The 18,156-nt window shown below is 40.6% G+C and overlaps 1 protein-coding gene across 1 annotated transcript; it reads left to right on the top strand.

Annotated features, from left to right (window-relative positions):
- Positions 1-11,602: 11,602 nt before the first annotated feature.
- LOC131846080 (uncharacterized protein K02A2.6-like) lies at positions 11,603-13,955 on the top strand. The gene is made up of 3 exons (XM_059195298.1): positions 11,603-11,809; positions 12,030-13,052; positions 13,944-13,955. The coding sequence occupies exons 1-3, from the start codon at positions 11,603-11,605 to the stop codon at positions 13,953-13,955; spliced, it is 1,242 nt and encodes a 413-aa protein (XP_059051281.1).
- The last annotated feature ends 4,201 nt before the right edge of the window (positions 13,956-18,156 follow it).

Here is an 18,156-nt window from a genome sequence, read left to right as displayed (position 1 = left end):
CGGTACAGGCGTTCTATTTTCGATGTGGCTAAGGCTTTCGATAAAGTCTGGCACAACGGCTTGATTTACAAGCCGTTGTGCCAGTACTCATTGTACGAGATTTCCTGTCGAATCGCTCTTATCGCTACCGTATAAACGGAGCGTTATCCGACCCGCACCCCATACGAGCCGGCGTCCCTCAGGGCGCCGTCCTCTCTCCGATGCTCTACTTGTTGTATACCAACGACATCCCTAAAATCTCCAACTTAAAAGTCGAAATATCGCTCTTTGCCGATGACACGGCTCTCTTTACATCCGCCAACTCCCGTGCGACAATAGCCAGACGGCTTCAGAAAGCCGTAACCATACTGGGCGAATGGTTCCGTCGGTGGCGCATAGAAGTCAATCCCGAAAAAAGTGCAGCAGTGTACTTTAGTAGGGAATTCGACTCTATGAATCACCCGATCGAACTATTCGGCCAAAACATCCCGTGGGTTTCGAAAACGAAATACCTCGGCGTCACCCTAGATAGGAAACTAACGTTTCGTCCTCACATCAAGCGTGTCCGCGACCGAGCCGCCTTTATACTAGGGCGACTCTATCCTTTTATTAACAAGCACAGTAAAATGTCGCTTCGCAACAAGCTGACATTATACAAGGCTTGCATCCGTCCCATCATGACTTACGCTAGTCCCGTATTCGCCCACATATCCTACTGTTTAATCAACCGACTACAGATCATACAGAATAGGTTTCTGCGTCGGGCCACCGGTGTGCCGTGGTTCGCTCGCAGCGTAGATCTCCACCGCGATCTTAATCTGCCCTCCATCAAGCAGTTTATGAAGGAAGCGTCTCGACGCTACTTCGACTCTGCCCAATCCCACCCTAATACGCTTATAGTCAGTGCGGTCGACTACGCACCGAGGAGTAATATCCGACATACGCGACAACGTCGCCCGAGGCACGTTCTCATTGACCCCGACGACCCCATAACGTCAGGTAACCTCCCCACGGGCCCACCCGTTCCACCCCGACCACACTTTTACACACACACACGACACCGTCCTCGCCGGCGAAGACGACGACCTCAAACACACAATATCGCGCATTCAACCGGGCGCCTGTGCGCGCCCGGGCGCTTCACACCGGCGCCCCCGGGCGCCCCTCCGATCGATCCCCCGTCCAATTCAAACGGGGATCGAAATTACGACGGCCTGAGCCGAGGTTCGAACCCCTAGTGGTGCCCTCAAACTAAAGTCGTATCCGTCAGGCAGGAGTTGGCCTTCAGCCGCTCCATAAGTCCTTCCGCGGGTTTGGAGTGCCATCTGCACTCGCCCCATAACGTCCGGTGAAGCTGTAAAGGCCAGCTACGGCCAACAGCATTAGAGTAGTCCGAAAAAAAAAAAAAAAAAAGTGTGCGGCCTCTTTTGGTCGACAGACGTGCTCTCGAACGAATCTCCGTATCATACCGTATTTGCTTTATAAATTCTTGTACTGATTTTGTTAAAATTAATTATACGATTTGTTATAAGTTTCATTTATTTAATTAAATTTAGAGCATATTCCTAACAATTGTTTAAATTCAAATTGTATTATATATTTGTGAAGTACAGGTAATAAAAAACAAAGATAATATATTATTGAATTTTAATATGAATAAATGTATACCAGAAGATGATAATTACTGATTTAAAGTATTCATGAGTTAATAATGAACTCATCTGGAAGGTAGCACATGGATTGTCTCAAACAGTGTGGTCTAGAATTGTAAAATTTGGATAATAAGCTTTATAATTCAGATATTATTGCAGGGAAATGGAAATAAATGAATGCATAGCACTCTTTTGTTATATATGGGTATGGACAGATGGGAGAGAATTAAGTGAATACGTGTAAACTGTGATATGGTGGAATTAGAGGAGAAAGGAAAATTGGATAGTACTGTCAAAAGGTTTATGTAACATACCTTTTATGTATTTGTATACAGCAGTTTGCTACAGGAATATAAAATATTTTATAATTTGACTAATAATGTTCTATATATTAATTAGTTATTATTAAATAGTCTCTGTGGGAGACTGTTAAGATATTCAAAATACATAAGCTTTAAAATTATTATAGAAGTAAATTATGATACACAGACAGACAAGATTGTTATGAAAGTAAAGAGATATGGATATTCTAGAAAACTTTAATGATGACCTTGGTAATGTGGCTATTAATAGGCTGCATAAATTTCCGTGCATGGAAATTTGTTTCCCATTCTATACGACCATTAAATATTTATGAGAATTCGTGATTGTTGGTATTTCATGCTATGTGTTTATAAGAATGTGGTTTGTTTTATTTAATATAATTTCATTACCAAAGAGGATGAGACTGAAGTTAGTCGGTTTTATAAAGATAGCACTCCTATACTGTGCCAAACTTCCAATTATCTTCTGTGAATCTACTGTACTGTAGAGGATTCTACTGTATTGTAGGGGATTTCAGTATAACTATGACAGGAATACATAAGTATTAAAATAATAAAAAAAAAAAAGGAATAATCCTCAATATCTTGTGAACACAAGTTAATCACTGCAAATGTAACTTAGATTGAAAATGAGATTTTGTATACCTTGGGATGAACAGTAATTCACAAGCACAGTATCAGTATAATTTATAGAAGAAGAAAAAAAATATATAAATAGCAACGATTCAAAAGAAGATCGTATCATATGTACAGGTATAAATACATATCCTAGGGCCTATTTAACATTTAAATAGTATTGTGACCGATTGGATTGTATGACGAAAAATTGATAAGCCAAGAAATCAGTGATAGCCAAAGAATATATATATATAAGAAAACTATACACATATATTATAAGAAAATGGCAGAAACGACAGGCAAAAGAAAAGTAGGACAGTAGAAAAAACAGCAGATGGGTAGATGATTTTATTATTTTATTTAATTAAATTTAGACATAAAATAAGGCAGATGAAAAAAAAAACGAAAGCAGGAAAAGATTGGATGAAAACTGCCATAAATAGAGAGGGTTGGAGAAGATGGAGGAGCCTGTTGCCCGAGGGAGCCATAATATAAGAAAAAAAATGCTTGTAAAATATTATGGGAGGATATTAAAGCAATAATAAAATAAGAAAAGGTGCAACACTTGCTTAATACTGACATGTGACGTGGTAGCTTTTATTGTAGCATGTGTTGAGTTATGAAGTACAACAAGGGTTCTCTTTCGTAATCAGTGGTATTCAGTTTTGGAATTGATTATTTTGACTGTCGTGGATATCAGTACAGGGAGTCCGACCCTAGATAAACTAGGAACATGGGTTGGAAAGAGACAGAGAGACATGGATAGTCAGTATGGACGAGCTGGTTTATGAATATGGATACTTGCGTAATTTAAGAGATTTTTATATTATTTACTGATGGAGAATAAACTACTTTATGAATAGCATATATGTAGAATGAAAAATAAATACTGCACGGTCTAAGTTGTAAGTTTTACATGTTATAGAGAATTATTTGTTTGAGAAAATGTTTGCGAACTGAGCCATTGAGCCTATTATTCTTTAATTATAATGACATAGATTTTGATTTAGATTGAGAATTGATTGTTGTTAAATGTATGAACATTAAAGTTAGCTTTGAAAATGTATATGGGTATACTAGATTTAAGTTGAAAGGATCCTATTGAACCTATAACTGTTTTAAGAGACCTTTATATCCAATGCAAATAAAATGAGAGAGAATATAAGTTGTGGAAGTAAGGCTATATCTGTCAATTTAATCCCAGGAATATGTAAGAAAAATTACTAGAGGATATAAATGAAAGTTAAGATATAAGAAAGTTAAATATTGTTAAGGAAAGTTAAAGTTAAATACAGTTTACAGTTATAAATTACTGTTGTAGATGGTTTTGCCAATTTTATTAATTTCTAGTTAACCTTTGTTAAATCTTGATATATTGTAAGATTTTAATTGATTGAAAAAAAAAGAGAATAATCGAAGCTTATAATGCTAAATGAACGAGCATGTAAGAATTGTTGGTATACATGTTGACTCAATTGACTTGAATATGAGATTGGATGTGTTGTATTTAGACTATTGTAACTTTTGACATAATTGTTGAGTTGAAGTAAAATAAAAGTGTTAACTAAGTAGTAAGATAAGACTTAACTAAGTGGTGTACAGATATTGGAAGTTTATAATAATAACGGTGATGTTGTTTTCAAATATTTGGTTGATATTCATCAGATAAATAAGATTGAATTAAATTTAAAGCGTTGTCTTTGACGACGATGGAAGTTAACATTTTTATCAGTAATGATCAACGCAATCAAATGCAAGGCATTTGATTCCATAGATTAGTCTGAGCACCTATATGCACTTGTATGTGTACGAACGACCTTTGGAGAAATCGGATTGACTATTGTGAACTAAATAGTTTAAATTGAAATAACTTACTAACTTATTAATCCTTTCAGGACTGATTTTATGTGTCTGGAATTTAAATACAACTAATGGCTTGATAACATGGTCTGCTAGTAAGTAGAAAGTTACAGCCGCATACGCAGAATATTTTAGAAAATGTATTGTAATTAATGGAAAAATTAGAAGAGGTGCTAATTTATAGAACCTAGTATACAGACACTTTAGAAATATTATGAATAAAGCGCTCGAGGTGTACAAGATAGTTACACTGCAAGATGTAGTAAGGACGATCACAATGGAAAATTTGATACACCTCGATGGAAGTGACAACGGCCACTAGTTAAATGACATGTTCCTATTGCAGGGAGATGTGGCGCATATAGTGTCCATGCACAAAATATTGTCGGTAAATATATGCGGTGAAGAGTTGTACATGAACGAATAGATCTGAAAGATTAAGGAATGCTAGAGATACAATGATGAGTTACAATCGATGACAAGCTGAATTATGAGCAAAATGGCTAATGGAACGGGCGGTTGATATGACAATGAAAAATGATTTGCAATACTTTGATGAAATTATGAGATTAATATAATAATCATATAACTATGAATATGATTTATGGATTTTTTTTTTATTTATTCATTTATTTCAGGCAATTAGGCCCATTTTATAAATACCTTATAGACTAACATACATATAATATAATATTTAAAAACCAATACAACGATATTGTCTGTGTGATCACTGCACTGAAGACGGCAATCTGCCACGGTAGCGCCGATACACCACACCTTTCGGCCAGTAGTCCTCTTTCATGAAGGTGGGCAGCAAGTCGGTGGGGACCAGGGCCACAAACGCTTTGAAACTCGCGTTATGACTCGACTTCAGCTGCGTTATCACCCGTACGAATGAGGATGTATCTTGGGATACTATAGGAGCAGGAATTCAAATTGGGTTTAAGAAAAGTTTCAGAATCGAGGATTGCGTGAACATAATCCAAAGAGAAGGCATTCAGAATTTCAGTGTAATGTGATGGGATACTTTGCGCATTAATGTGGCATACATTGAAGCACTTGTTTTGTAGCCGTAATTCAGCATTCAGATCATCGGGGAGAGTAGTGGGTTCATTCTCAGAATCAGTACAAGAGTAATACGAGGAGTTTATGTCATGAGAAGTGACAAATCTTCAGACAATGCCATGAGAGCTAATTTAATATATATAAAAAAAATTAAATAAATAATAAATAGATTATGATAAATTAATATTATAATAACTAATGCAAAGTCTGTGCTTTGCTGCTGAATACTCTGCACAACCTGCCGGTTAACTTTCACACTTATTGTTAAAAAGGCAGACTCATACATAATAATACAATATCATTAATCAATACAAAAATTAAAAGATAAAAAATCAAGAAGACTGTCATTAATTAAATTTTTAAGTGAAAACAAAAACAATTCATTGGACATAGTGAGATCAGACCTAAAACGTTGTTATAACTGACATTTGACATAAGGTGACTTGACACATTTAAAAATAAATGATGATAAATTAAACAAAATAGTGGGTGAATGAAAAATTAGAATAAAAATGACTTGTGGGTTAACATTTAACAAAAATAAAATAAGTTAACCGTCGACTATTGTGATACTTAAGGTATCATTGCTGTAAAAACTATCGTGGGAACTATGGATACAAACTGTTTATGTACTACTTGAGACGAACTCCGCGCTTTGCTCTGCCCGTTTTATTATTATCGGCCAGGCTTGTCGACACAGGAGTGTCCTTCGAAGCACCCCGAGTAGACGCAGCACTGCAATGTTCAGAGACCAGGCTTTTCAAATCCTTACTACTGGAAACACGCGAACGATTGCCATTAGGCAATTTCACTGTAATGTTTCCGTCCAGAGTCCAAACCTTGCGTGCCGAAATGGCTGCGTGCGGCAATAAATAAAGACTGCCGGCGCCGGGTCAGGAACTCCGTTAAAACATAACATGACCCTTTGAGCATGGTTTTTGTTCTTCCATACAGCAGACTTAGACGATGACATTGTCGGATATCCAAGGATGAAATGTTTGTTAGTTTTAAATTCTGGTGTACAATATCCAGAACTGTGGCAGTGACATTCTCTTCTGCATTCTCTGGCACTCCATTCAGAAGTAGCGATTTTTTACGGTGACGCATTTCAATTGTATCCACCGAATTTGTCAACTTTTCTATCTGCTTTTGAAGGATATTAAAAATACCCCACGCTTGCTCCTTAAAGCTTAAGAAGGCTCTAGAGATATCGCTGATGGATCCATGCTGTGTTGAACCTTCTTTAGATACTGTCATATATAGATGTGGGTACTTACTTTTATACTTTGTTGATTAATAAAGTATATTAATGTAGGTAGGTACAATATCTTCTTTACATAAAGTGATACAAGCTACATAGCACGTTTTATTTAAAATACTATATCTTGAGGACATATTAGTGGCGACGTAGTGTAAAAGTACTAAAATGGACACAAAAGCTGTGAAATTCGATGAGTTTAATCCTCAAACGGACAATTGGGACATATATTTTGACCGGCTAAAATTTTGTTTCGAGGCAAATGGCGTCATTACGGATTCGTCTAAACGAGCAAATTTCTTTACTGTGTGTGGATCACCAGTGTTTGAAACGTTACTAGCATTAATTACACCTAGAAAAACGAGTGAAGTGACATTTTTGGAAATAGAAACTATTCTAAATAAACATTACAGCCCGAGACCGAACGAAATATCGGTTTCGTTTCAATTTTATAAACGTGATCAAAAACATAATGAATCAGTGGCAGATTACATTGCTCACCTGAGAAAACTTAGTCCGGGTTGCAATTTTGTCGATTTGGAACGTATGCTACGCGACAAACTCGTGTGTGGTATGCGTGATGACTACTACTAACTACTGAAACGGGACAAATTACGCTATCAAGACGTAGTGGATGCTATGTTATCATCGGAAAGTGCGGGGCGAGATGTACGCATGATTCAAGTGTCTGCTGGCGCGACCGCGGCGGACGACACAACCATGCCCGGTCCCTCTCGCGGATCCGGCGGAACGTCATTTTTGGGTTCAGAACCGATGGATATTAACGCTGTCCAGTCAAGAGCTTCCATTCGTTTTTGCTACCGATGTGGTAACCGGCACAATGGACAATGCAGATTTTTAAATGCCATTTGTAGCTACTGTAAGAAGAAGGGTCACCTTGAGAAGATTTGCATTAGTAAAAAAAGAAAAGCAAAACTAATACTGTTAATTTCGCTGAAGAATCAGATGACTGTTTGAATGGAATTTACTGTATGTCAAGTGTGAGTCGCACGCCGCCTTATGAAGTGATAGTTTCACTGGCTGGAGTGCCAGTCTGTATGCAATTGGATACAGGAGCAAGCTATTCTATAATAAAGGAGCAAACTTGGCACAAACTTTGCACACAGATGCCACAAGTCGTACTGCGACCTAGCACATTGTCATTACGAACATGGACAGACACACCGGTCCAAATACTCGGTCAAGTAACACTGCCTGTATGTTATAAGGATGTGTCACAAAATTTGTGTGTTATTGTGGCCAAGGGGAATGGACCAAACCTGCTTGGTCGAGACTGGCTTGCTGCTTTTAACATTACAATGAATATTAATTTTGTATCAAATACGGATATCAAAGCAATAGATGCAATCCTATCTAAACATAAGGAAGTTTTCAAAAATGGACTCGGTACCTACCGTGGACAGCCTGTGACTATACATGTGAAACAATGAGCAACTCCAAAGTTCCTTAAAGCTCGTCCGGTGCCATTCGCTATAAAACAAAGCGTTGAAATTGAGATTGCTAGATTAGAAAGTGAAGGAGTATTACGCCAAACGTCTTTCTCAGATTGGGCTATACCGGTAGTGCCAATAATAAAAAAGTCAGGGGAGATAAGGTTGTGTGGAGATTATCGCAGCACCGTAAATGAGGCAACTGAATCTGATACCTATCCTATGCCTACAGCGAATGAAGTGTCTGCTGCAGTTGCTGGTTGTAAATTTTTCACCACCTTGGATTTAGATCGGGCGTATACCCAGGTTATGGTAGATGAGAAGACTTCAAAACTCCTTACTTTGAATACTTGCAAGGGCCTTTACACTGTACATCGCCTGGCCTTCGGTGTTAAAGCATGCCCCGGAATTTTTTAACGTTTGATGACATCTTTACTGGGTGGTATCGTAGGTATCGCTGTTCTAATTGATCACATAATAATCGGGGGTCATACTTTGCTGGAAATGCAAGAACGACTTAACGAAGTACTAGGAAGAATTGAACTTGCAGGACTACGTCTAAATAAAAACAAATGCAAATTCGGCCAAGAAAGAGTGGAGTTTCTAGGCTTTGTAATTGATGGGAATGGCATCCATCCTTTTTTTTTTTTTTTAACGTGTGGAAAAATCTTCAAAAGACCGTCACCCCGCCGGAGGGATGGCGAGGTGGTGTGTGGGACTTGTACCCACTAAAAAACCACACGGTGTACCTACGAGCGCCTATGCCGGAGCCAGGGGATTCGCAAGTGCATTCTACCCCAGCTCCGACGGCGACGGCCCGCCCTGTAGATGTTGTAGGGCAGGCCCCATCTCGTTATGTGGTTAGGGCGACCTATTTCGCCCTACTCCATTGTAGAGGCGTGTGGGTACACGCGCACACATCCGGGGCCTTTGGATTGGGGGACTGCCTCCCTCAAGGCAGTCACCCCGGCCCCAGTGGGGGATAGAGGGGGGCGGAGTTGGATACGCCCCCATCTCTAGGCCTGGTTCTTCTGCGGCGGAGGGAAGCGGGACGAGCTGACTCCCGCTCCCTTTCCGCCGCCTCCTTCCGCGAGATAACTTCCTCGCAGAAGGAGCTCACCGCCAGCCACGATCTCTCGCTACTGACCATCCTCCGAACTAAATTCGGCAGCGAGAGATCGTCCCCCACTATTCGTGTGAGGACACGGCGCTCACTCACGAACGCTGGGCATTCTTCCAGCGTGTGTTGCGCCGTGTCCTCAACACCTCCGCATTCGTGGCAGCCGGTCGTCGGCTCCTTCCTCGCCACATGACACAGATACCGCCCGAAGCAACCGTGCCCGGACAATATCTGTGTCATGCGGTACGGCAGTGGCCATCTCCTATTCATCCACCGTTTGAGGATGGGACGGACAGCCTCGACGGTCCTCAGGCCGGCTGACGGGCTCATTAGCCTTGCCCGCCATTCGATCCTGAGGATCCGCCGAAAGTCGGACCTCCGCGCTTCGATCTCATGACCAGCGGGTGCCTCCCCATGGAACGTCGCTCCGCGCGCCAGTGGTACACTGACGCGTGGAGCTCCGCTACCAAGTCCCACGGAGGAGACCTCGCCAGCAGACCCGCCGCTTCCCCGGATATGGTGCGGTAGCCTCTTATGGCCCGTATGGCCATGACCCTGTGTGGCCTGTTGAGGCAGGCCACATTTTCCCTACCTAGGGCCCCCACCCAGATGGGGGCCCCGTACAGGGCCATGGACCGCACCACGCCGAGGTATAGGCGGCGGGAACCTTCTCCCGGGCCCCTCACATTTGGCAGCAGCCAGCTAAGAGCGCCGGCGGCTGCCATAAGGCGAGGGACCAGGTTCCGGAAGTGAGCGCGGAAGCTCCAACGACTGTCCAGGTCAAGCCCCAAGTATCGAATACAGGGCTTGACCCCCACCCTCTGGCCACTGACGACCAGCTGGGCATCCGGAGGTGGCGCACGCCGAGGCCCATGAAAACACAGGCCCTCGGTCTTCTCCAGCGCCACCTGGAGCCCAAGCCTTCTTATACGACCGACGACCAGCGCCACGCATGCCGTGGCAAAGCGGGTAGCCTCCAGTAGGTCCCGCCCCCGGGCAGTGACCAAGGTGTCATCCGCGTAACCCACGAGGTCAGTGCCCGTTAAAAGGGCGCCCCGCAGGTTCCAATCATACCCGATGTTCCACAGGATCGGGCCCAGAACCGACCCCTGTGGAACACCGCGTTGCATTTCCCTCGGCACTACAACGCCGTTCCGCCCCGTGCATAGCACAGACCTGTCTTCGAGATAGGCCCCGATCACGTCCCGAATGTAGGGAGGCGCGCGATGGTACTTCAACGCCTCCCTAATAGTCGCAAAGGGCAGGGTGTTGAAGGCGTTCTTAATGTCTAGAGAGACCGCCAACAACACCCCACCCTGGGACGTCGCCTCTTCCGAGAGGGAGCGCACACGCGAGATCGCGTCTATCGTCGAGCGCCCCTCTCGGAACCCGAACTGCTTCGGGCTGAGATCGGGACCTACCTGAGACAGGTGTTGGACGAGTCGGCCCGCCAAGATTCTCTCGAAGAGCTTGCCGATCTCGTCCAACAGCACTATGGGGCGGAACGCCGAGGGAACCACCGAACCTGCGGGGTGCTCCGCTTTGCGGAGCAGGACCACTCTACCCGCTTTCCACTGATTGGGAAACCGTCCCGACTCCAGACACGCATTGAACAAGCGCCGGAGTCGGTCCCCTAGGGTGTTTAGGGCCAAGGCCAGGACGCGGCCGTGGATACCATCCGGACCCGGGGCGACATTCTTGCCCCGGAGTTTATCCACGGCCGCGGCGAACTCCTCCACGGTGAATGGCATCCATCCTGCACCAAGTAAGGTTGAATCTATTGCAAATACTCTTGAACCTAAAAACAAACGAGAACTACAAGCTTTTCTTGGTCTTTATAATTTTTATGAGAGGTTCATACCTCATAAAGCCACTTTATTGGAGCCTTTACATCGTTTGCTGGATACCCGGCAAGAATGGCATTGGACTGAACGGGAACAAAATTCATTTGAGACGGCAAAGCGATTATTGACATTTGATTTAACGTTAGTACATTATGACGTAGCTAAACCTATAACACTTACTTGTGATAGTTCAGAATATGGTGTAGGAGCTGTATTGTCATATGTAACAGATAATAACGAATTTCCTATAGCTACGGCATCTAGAACTTTACATCCTCATAAACGGCGTTATTCACAGCTTGACAAAGAAGCCGCTTCAATTATGTTTGGCATAAAAAGTTTCATAACTATCTCACAGGAAGACAATTCTGTATAACAACAGACCACAAACCATTGCTTGGTATATTTGATCCGAAGAAGCCACTGCCTAATATGATTTCACCACGGTTGACGAGAATTGCCATAGCCTTGACATCTCATAACTATGAGATAAAATATAAGCCTGGTCCAGAGATAGGTAATGCTGACCATTTAAGTCGTTGGCCACAACCAGTACAAAGTGAACCTCAAACACATATTGGTGAGGTTTTGTTAATGGCTGAAGCTCCAGAAGATTTTCCATTTGATGCAGAAGATATAGTTAGAGAGACAAATCGGGATAAAATCTTATCTAAAGTTATTTATTACATACAAAGGGGATGGCCTGCAAAAGAAACCGACGCTGATTTACGACCATTCTGGTTACATCGCACAGAACTGTCACTGCAAGAAAATTGCATACTTCTGGGATGCCGCGTCGTACCTCACACTCTTCGTCGAGCAACGCTCCAAATACTACATAAAACACATACCTGTATAGTTCAAACGAAAGCACTGGCTAGAAGCTACGTTTGGTGGCCTGGACTATGTAAATGATGACATAGAACTTCTAGTTGGTGGTTGTGTTAGGTGCTTGGAAAATCGACATATGCCTCCTAAGACTACACATGAATGGATTACACCTTCGAGACCTTGGTCAAGAATCCACATCGATTTCGCTGGACCGTATCACAACAAATATTTTTTAATTATAGTCGACGCATATTCCCGATGGCCTGAAGTATTCATGGTATATAATACAACAACAGCCACGGTAATACGATTGCTGAGAACGACCTTTGCAACTCATGGTCTATGTGAAGTTTTAGTATCGGATAATAGTACATCGTTTGTATCAGGAGATATGAAGCATTTTTTGCAGGCCAATAAAATTCGTCAGGTAACTACAGCACCTTACCATCCGGCGACCAACGGATTAGCAGAACGGATGGTACAGACAGTCAAAGATAAACTAAAGAAAATGAATGATTTATCTTGGGATATCAAAATTCCGAATTTATTGTTAGGTTTGCGGGTTACTCCATGTACAGGAACCAATAAAACCCCCGCAGAACTATTAATGAATAGACAGTTGCGCACATTGTTAGATACTATACATCCAGATAATCTGAAACATAAACAACAAACAGAAATACAAATTGACAACAATAAACAGATAGCAGGCAGAGAAACTACTGTGGGACAAAATGTAATGTTCAGAAATTATAGCCATCAGGGCCCTAAATGGTTACCAGGCAAAGTCTTGCAGAAAAGTGGGCCTTCCAATTACAAAATTGAAACAGAGGAAGGTGTAGCAGTTAATCGGCATATTGATCAGTTGATTAAATATAAACCAAGGCTAGAGAAAGGGGAAGAAGGGATTACTGATATAACGTCAGAGGCAAATAAAGACTCTAATAGCACAGATAGTAGTGGTACGAATTACCAACAAGAGCAACAGGAAAATAGTAGTCAAGAGTCAGAGACAATTATTGAAATACCAGATCCCATCAAAAACATAAATGTGAAATGATAGCCGAGTTTAATATTATGATATATGCCTTGATTGTTGACTTCTACGACAAAAGAGATGAGATCTAAATGGGTGCCAAGTTCAATGGTCTGTCCTGAAATGTATTTATAACAATATAAAATGTCATTTCTTCTTATAACTTAGGATAATATACTGTAGCCTAAGTTCTAACTTGGCCAGTTCTCATATACCAATTATTACTTTCGATTGCTAGTTACTACTAATATTAAAATAGGAACCGACAAGTAACATGATTAGAACTTGCGAAGGCTACAGTATGTTTCGTATATGAAAACTAGCCAAGTTAGACCTTAGGCTACAGTATATTATCCTAAGTTATAAGAAGAAATGATATTTTATATTGTTATAAATACATTTCAGGACAGACCATTGAACTTGGCACCCATTTAGATCTCATCTCTTTTGTCGTAGAAGTCAACAATCAAGGCATATATCATAATATTAAACTCGGCTATCATTTCACATTTATGTTTTTGATGGGATATCATTACTTTTTGTACATAAATTATACGAGGTCCTTATTTATAACTAAATTAATACCAAATTATTTTTGATAAATTACTGTATTTTCGTATATTTACGGGTGTTTTAACACTCTAGAAGTATTATACAAATAAAAGACGTACCAAGGTTAATTGACAATTTAATTTTTGCATTACAATGAATACATGTAATGATCAAAACGAAACTATAGCGCGTTTTAGAATTGACACAGCGCCATCTAGTATTTCATACTGTAAACTATTACGGCCAATACTTATTACAATTTGTACATACCGCCCACCATGGACAACTACAGTACTTTAGTTGTTCATCACTACAAAAAAATAAAATTAACATACAAAATCAACAATATTAAAGGTGAGCGAATAGACAAACAAAAATGCTGTAAAAATATTACAAAACATGAGTAGAAATTAACATACTTAACAAAATTACTTTAAGCTTAATTAAACAATAACAAATTCTGACAAATTGACAGATTTACTTAGAAAATAGACTGCCATTGCAAATCAACTTATTCTGTTACAGGCAGTAAACATATTTTAGATAATGGTCTTTTAATAATATTACCCTTACATTTAAGACTAACAACGCGTGTAATCTTGTCCAAACCTTCATGTTTATCAATTATTATACCAAACAACCATTTAGCAGGTGGTAAATCGTCCTCCCTTACCAACACTACATCACCAATATTTGGTTCTTGAATGAGATGTTTCCATTTACGACGATGAAAGAATTGAGTAATGTAATCTTGCGACCAACGTCGCCAGAAATGTTGCAACATCCTTTGTGTTAGTTGCCAACGTTTGAGATTACTAAGGTTGCAAGCTTCATAATTTGAATCAGGAGCTACAACTAAGGGCTCTCCTACCAAAAAATGCCCTGGGGTAAGTGCATATGGTTCACCAGGGTTGTTACTAATCTGAGAGAGTGGCCGGGAATTTAAACAAGCTTCCACTTGGGTCAGGACTGTTGCCATTTCCTCATATGTAAGTGTGGAGTTTCTAATTACGCGCTGAAGATGGTATTTTGTGGACTTTATCCCTGCTTCCCAGAGTCCACCAAAGTTTGGAGCGCGGGGAGGGATAAAATGCCACTTAGTGCCATTGCAAGCAAGTGAATTTGCGATTTCTGTCGCTATCGCTAGCAGACCTTTCTGTAAAAAAAAGTGATTTAAGTTCTCTAGCGGCACCTATAAAATTCGTACCGTTGTCACTCCATATATCGGCACAATGTCCTCGCCTTGCTACAAAGCGCTTAAAAGCTGCCAAGAAACCCTGAGTGGTTAAGTCACTCACTGCCTCCAGGTGAACAGCTTTAGTAGCCATGCAGATGAAAAGACATATATAACCTTTATAGGAGTGATGACCTCTACCCTTACTAGTACGAATGCTGATAGGACCGGCAAAGTCTACACCGCTACGAAAAAAAGGTCGGCAAGCTGTAACTCTTACCGAAGGAAGTTGACCCATTAGCTGATGTTTTACAATAGATCCATGACGAATACAAACAACACATTTACGAACGTACAATTTAACCATATTTTTAACGTCTATAATCCAATACTTGGTTCGCAAGTAATTTATCATGAGCTGAGGTCCACCATGAAGAGTTCTGGAATGAGCCTCAGCAATTAATAAATGAGTAAAATGAGATTTCTTAGCAATGAGGATAGGATGTTTCATTTCTTCAGACATTTGAGAATACTGTAATCGTCCACCAACTCGCAAGACACCAACATCATCAACAAATGGACTGAGAGAGGTAAGTTTGCTTTTATTATTAAGTTTTCCAGATTTTTCTAAATTATACAGATCTTCTTGAAAATATATAGATTGATGTTGTCGGATACATACATTCAAAGCTTCAGTATATTCTTCATTACTAACATATTTGTTTTTCTTTTCAGGTTGGAGAGCAGTTCGTGAAAGAAGAAATCGTCTACATAGAGCAACAACTCTGACCAGTTTGCGCAATGATGGGTATTTATTCCATAGACTAAATTCCTCGGTTGTAGTTGCATAGCATACCTTGTTTGTTTTCTCTTCTAAATTTGTATCATTTACCTCTTTGTTTTTATAAATAATATTTTCTAATTTCAGCCAAAGTGGTCCTGTGCTCCACAAATCATTTTGATAATCCTGAGGCTTGACTCCTCTGGAGGCACAATCCGCAGGGTTGTCCTTTGATTGGACATGTGACCACTGGTTACTATCAAGAACCGTTAGTATTTCTGAAACCCGATTAGCAATGAAAGTCTTCCACCTACTCGGATGACTTCTTAGCCAAGTGAGTACAACCGTTGAATCGGTCCAAGCATGAATATTTTCTTTAGGTACAGTAAGAACCGTTGACACTTCCAGGAGCAGTTTCGCGAGCAAGACGGCGCCACACAGTTCGAGTTTGGGAATGGATATCTGTTTAACCGGAGCAACTTTGGTTTTAGAGGTAAGTAAATTTACATGTATTACACCATTTCTACTAACTATACGTGCATAAACTACAGCAGCGTATGCCACATTTGACGCGTCACTAAAACCATGTAATTCAACTAACTTGTCATCGGCCTTCGAGTTAATCCATCTAGGAATTTGTAAATTTGTAAGTAAACATAATTCGTTTCTGTATATAATCCACTCTTTTAATAACTGAGATGGAAGTTCTTCATCCCAATCGATTCTAGAAAGCCAAAGCTTCTGTATGAATACTTTAGCAGTTATAATGGTGGGTGCGATCCAGCCAAGAGGATCAAACAATCGTGCAACATCCGATATAACCTTTCTTTTAGTGACAGGTTCGCTCAGTGGCGGCAACTGAACGGAGTATTCGAAGACATCAGAGCGTCGATTCCATGTAAGTCCAAGTACCTTCATTACTGAATCTATTTTTAGTTCTAGATTACCTAATTTATCCTCGTTTCCTTCCTTTATCTTTTCTAGCAAACTTTCACTATTGCTACACCATTTCCTGAGTTGAAATCCTACTGAGCCTAGTAACATCTTCATATCTTTATAGACCCTTTGACCTTCTTCAACGTTCTGACAACCGGTCAACAAGTCATCCATATAAAAATCCCTGAGGACTCTTTCAGAAACGTGTGGATATTTATTACCCTCATCAATAGCAACCTGCTGTAAGGCCTTTACCGCTAGATGAGGTGCGGCAGCAGTCCCAAAAGTAACTGTGAGTAACCTATAATGTTGTAAGTCATCTTTTTGATTATCTGGATTACGCCACAAGATACGCTGAAAGTTTGTATCTTCAGGAAAAACCTTCACCTGTCTATACATTTTAGTTATGTCTGCCACTAGACATATAGGATACAATCGCCAGCGCATGATAAGATGTCTCAGATCGGACTGAAGAGTCGGACCAACCATTAGATCATCGTTCAAGGATACACCGTTGCAATCTTTGCACGAAGCATCAAACACAACGCGTGTTTGAGTAGTACTTTTATCTTCTCTGATGACCGGATGATGTGGCAAATAAACAGCGTTTTTGGTATCCCGTTCATCATCAGGTACAAGCTCCATATGACCCAAATCTAAGTAGTCCTTTATGACATTTGAATAATCCATCTTTAACTTAGGATTTTTTAATAATCTCTTTTCTAACAAATAAAACCTACGAGCTGCTATATCTCGAGAATTACCATACATACAAGTTGGATTTTGATCACGAAATGGTAATTTGACAACATACCTACCGAATGAATCTCGTTTGGTAGTGGCGACGAACAGTTCCTCACATCTCTGCTCTTCAGGCGTGAGATGTTTACGATTCAGATTGGAATTGTCTGATTCTAACTCTCAAAATTTACGTAGGAGTTCGTTTTCATTACAATGAGAATGCAAACTAACAATTGAGTAACAACACTCTTTCTCATTGTTACCAGAAGATTCTATCTCTCCTGACAATATCCAACCTAACTTGGTTTTTTGAGCAACTAATGATTGAGATGATCCCCTAATAAGACCCTCTTCCAAGATCATTCCATAAACTTTAGCACCCAATAACAAGTCAATCTTGTTGGGTGTGGTGTACGTAGGATCTGCTAAATCTGATTTAGACAGTTCTGTTAATACTGGTAAGACAACCTTTCGTTCTGGAAGAAAAGTAGTTAGCTTCTTTAAAACATGAGCCTTTACATCAACAACAAAGTTGGGGTCATGGAGTGATTGAATTTTTAAAAACACTACAGACTTAGAGGTCAAAGAACCAGCCTGATCACTTCCTAGCCCTGATATTTGACTTCTGCTTGAATATTTCTTTAACCCAAGAAGCTGAACTGCTGCTTCAGTAATAAATGAAGCCTGCGAACCTTGGTCTAACAACGACCTGAGGGTGATATTCTTTCCAGTCTTTGAAACAATTTTAACTAAAGCGGTGGCCAATAACACTTGGGTGTCAACCCTAGAAAAACATGCTACGACATTTCTAGCTTCGTCTTGTGTTGCTGATGTCGTTGGTACGACGACATCACTATTAACCGATTGATCACTACCTACTTCATTATCGGCTGATTGTACTATACTTCTAGGATGTAGTAATGAATGATGTCTTT

The sequence above is a fragment of the Achroia grisella genome, unplaced genomic scaffold (assembly GCF_030625045.1).
Source record: "Achroia grisella isolate CSIRO2021 unplaced genomic scaffold, CSIRO_AGI_Agris_v1 utg4880, whole genome shotgun sequence".
NCBI classification, from domain to species: Eukaryota; Metazoa; Arthropoda; class Insecta; order Lepidoptera; family Pyralidae; genus Achroia; species Achroia grisella.
The sequence above is the reverse complement of the archived record's forward strand: the minus strand, read 5'-3'. Positions and strand labels throughout refer to the sequence as shown.

Bases quoted from the DNA above. Each gene is read 5' to 3' on its own strand.
- LOC131846080 (XM_059195298.1), top strand. From the start codon at position 11,603: ATGATTTCACCACGGTTGACGAGAATTGCCATAGCCTTGACATCTCAT. The intron at 11,810-12,029 runs GTTAGAGAGACA...ATACCTGTATAG, and splicing joins CATTTGATGCAGAAGATATA to TTCAAACGAAAGCACTGGCT.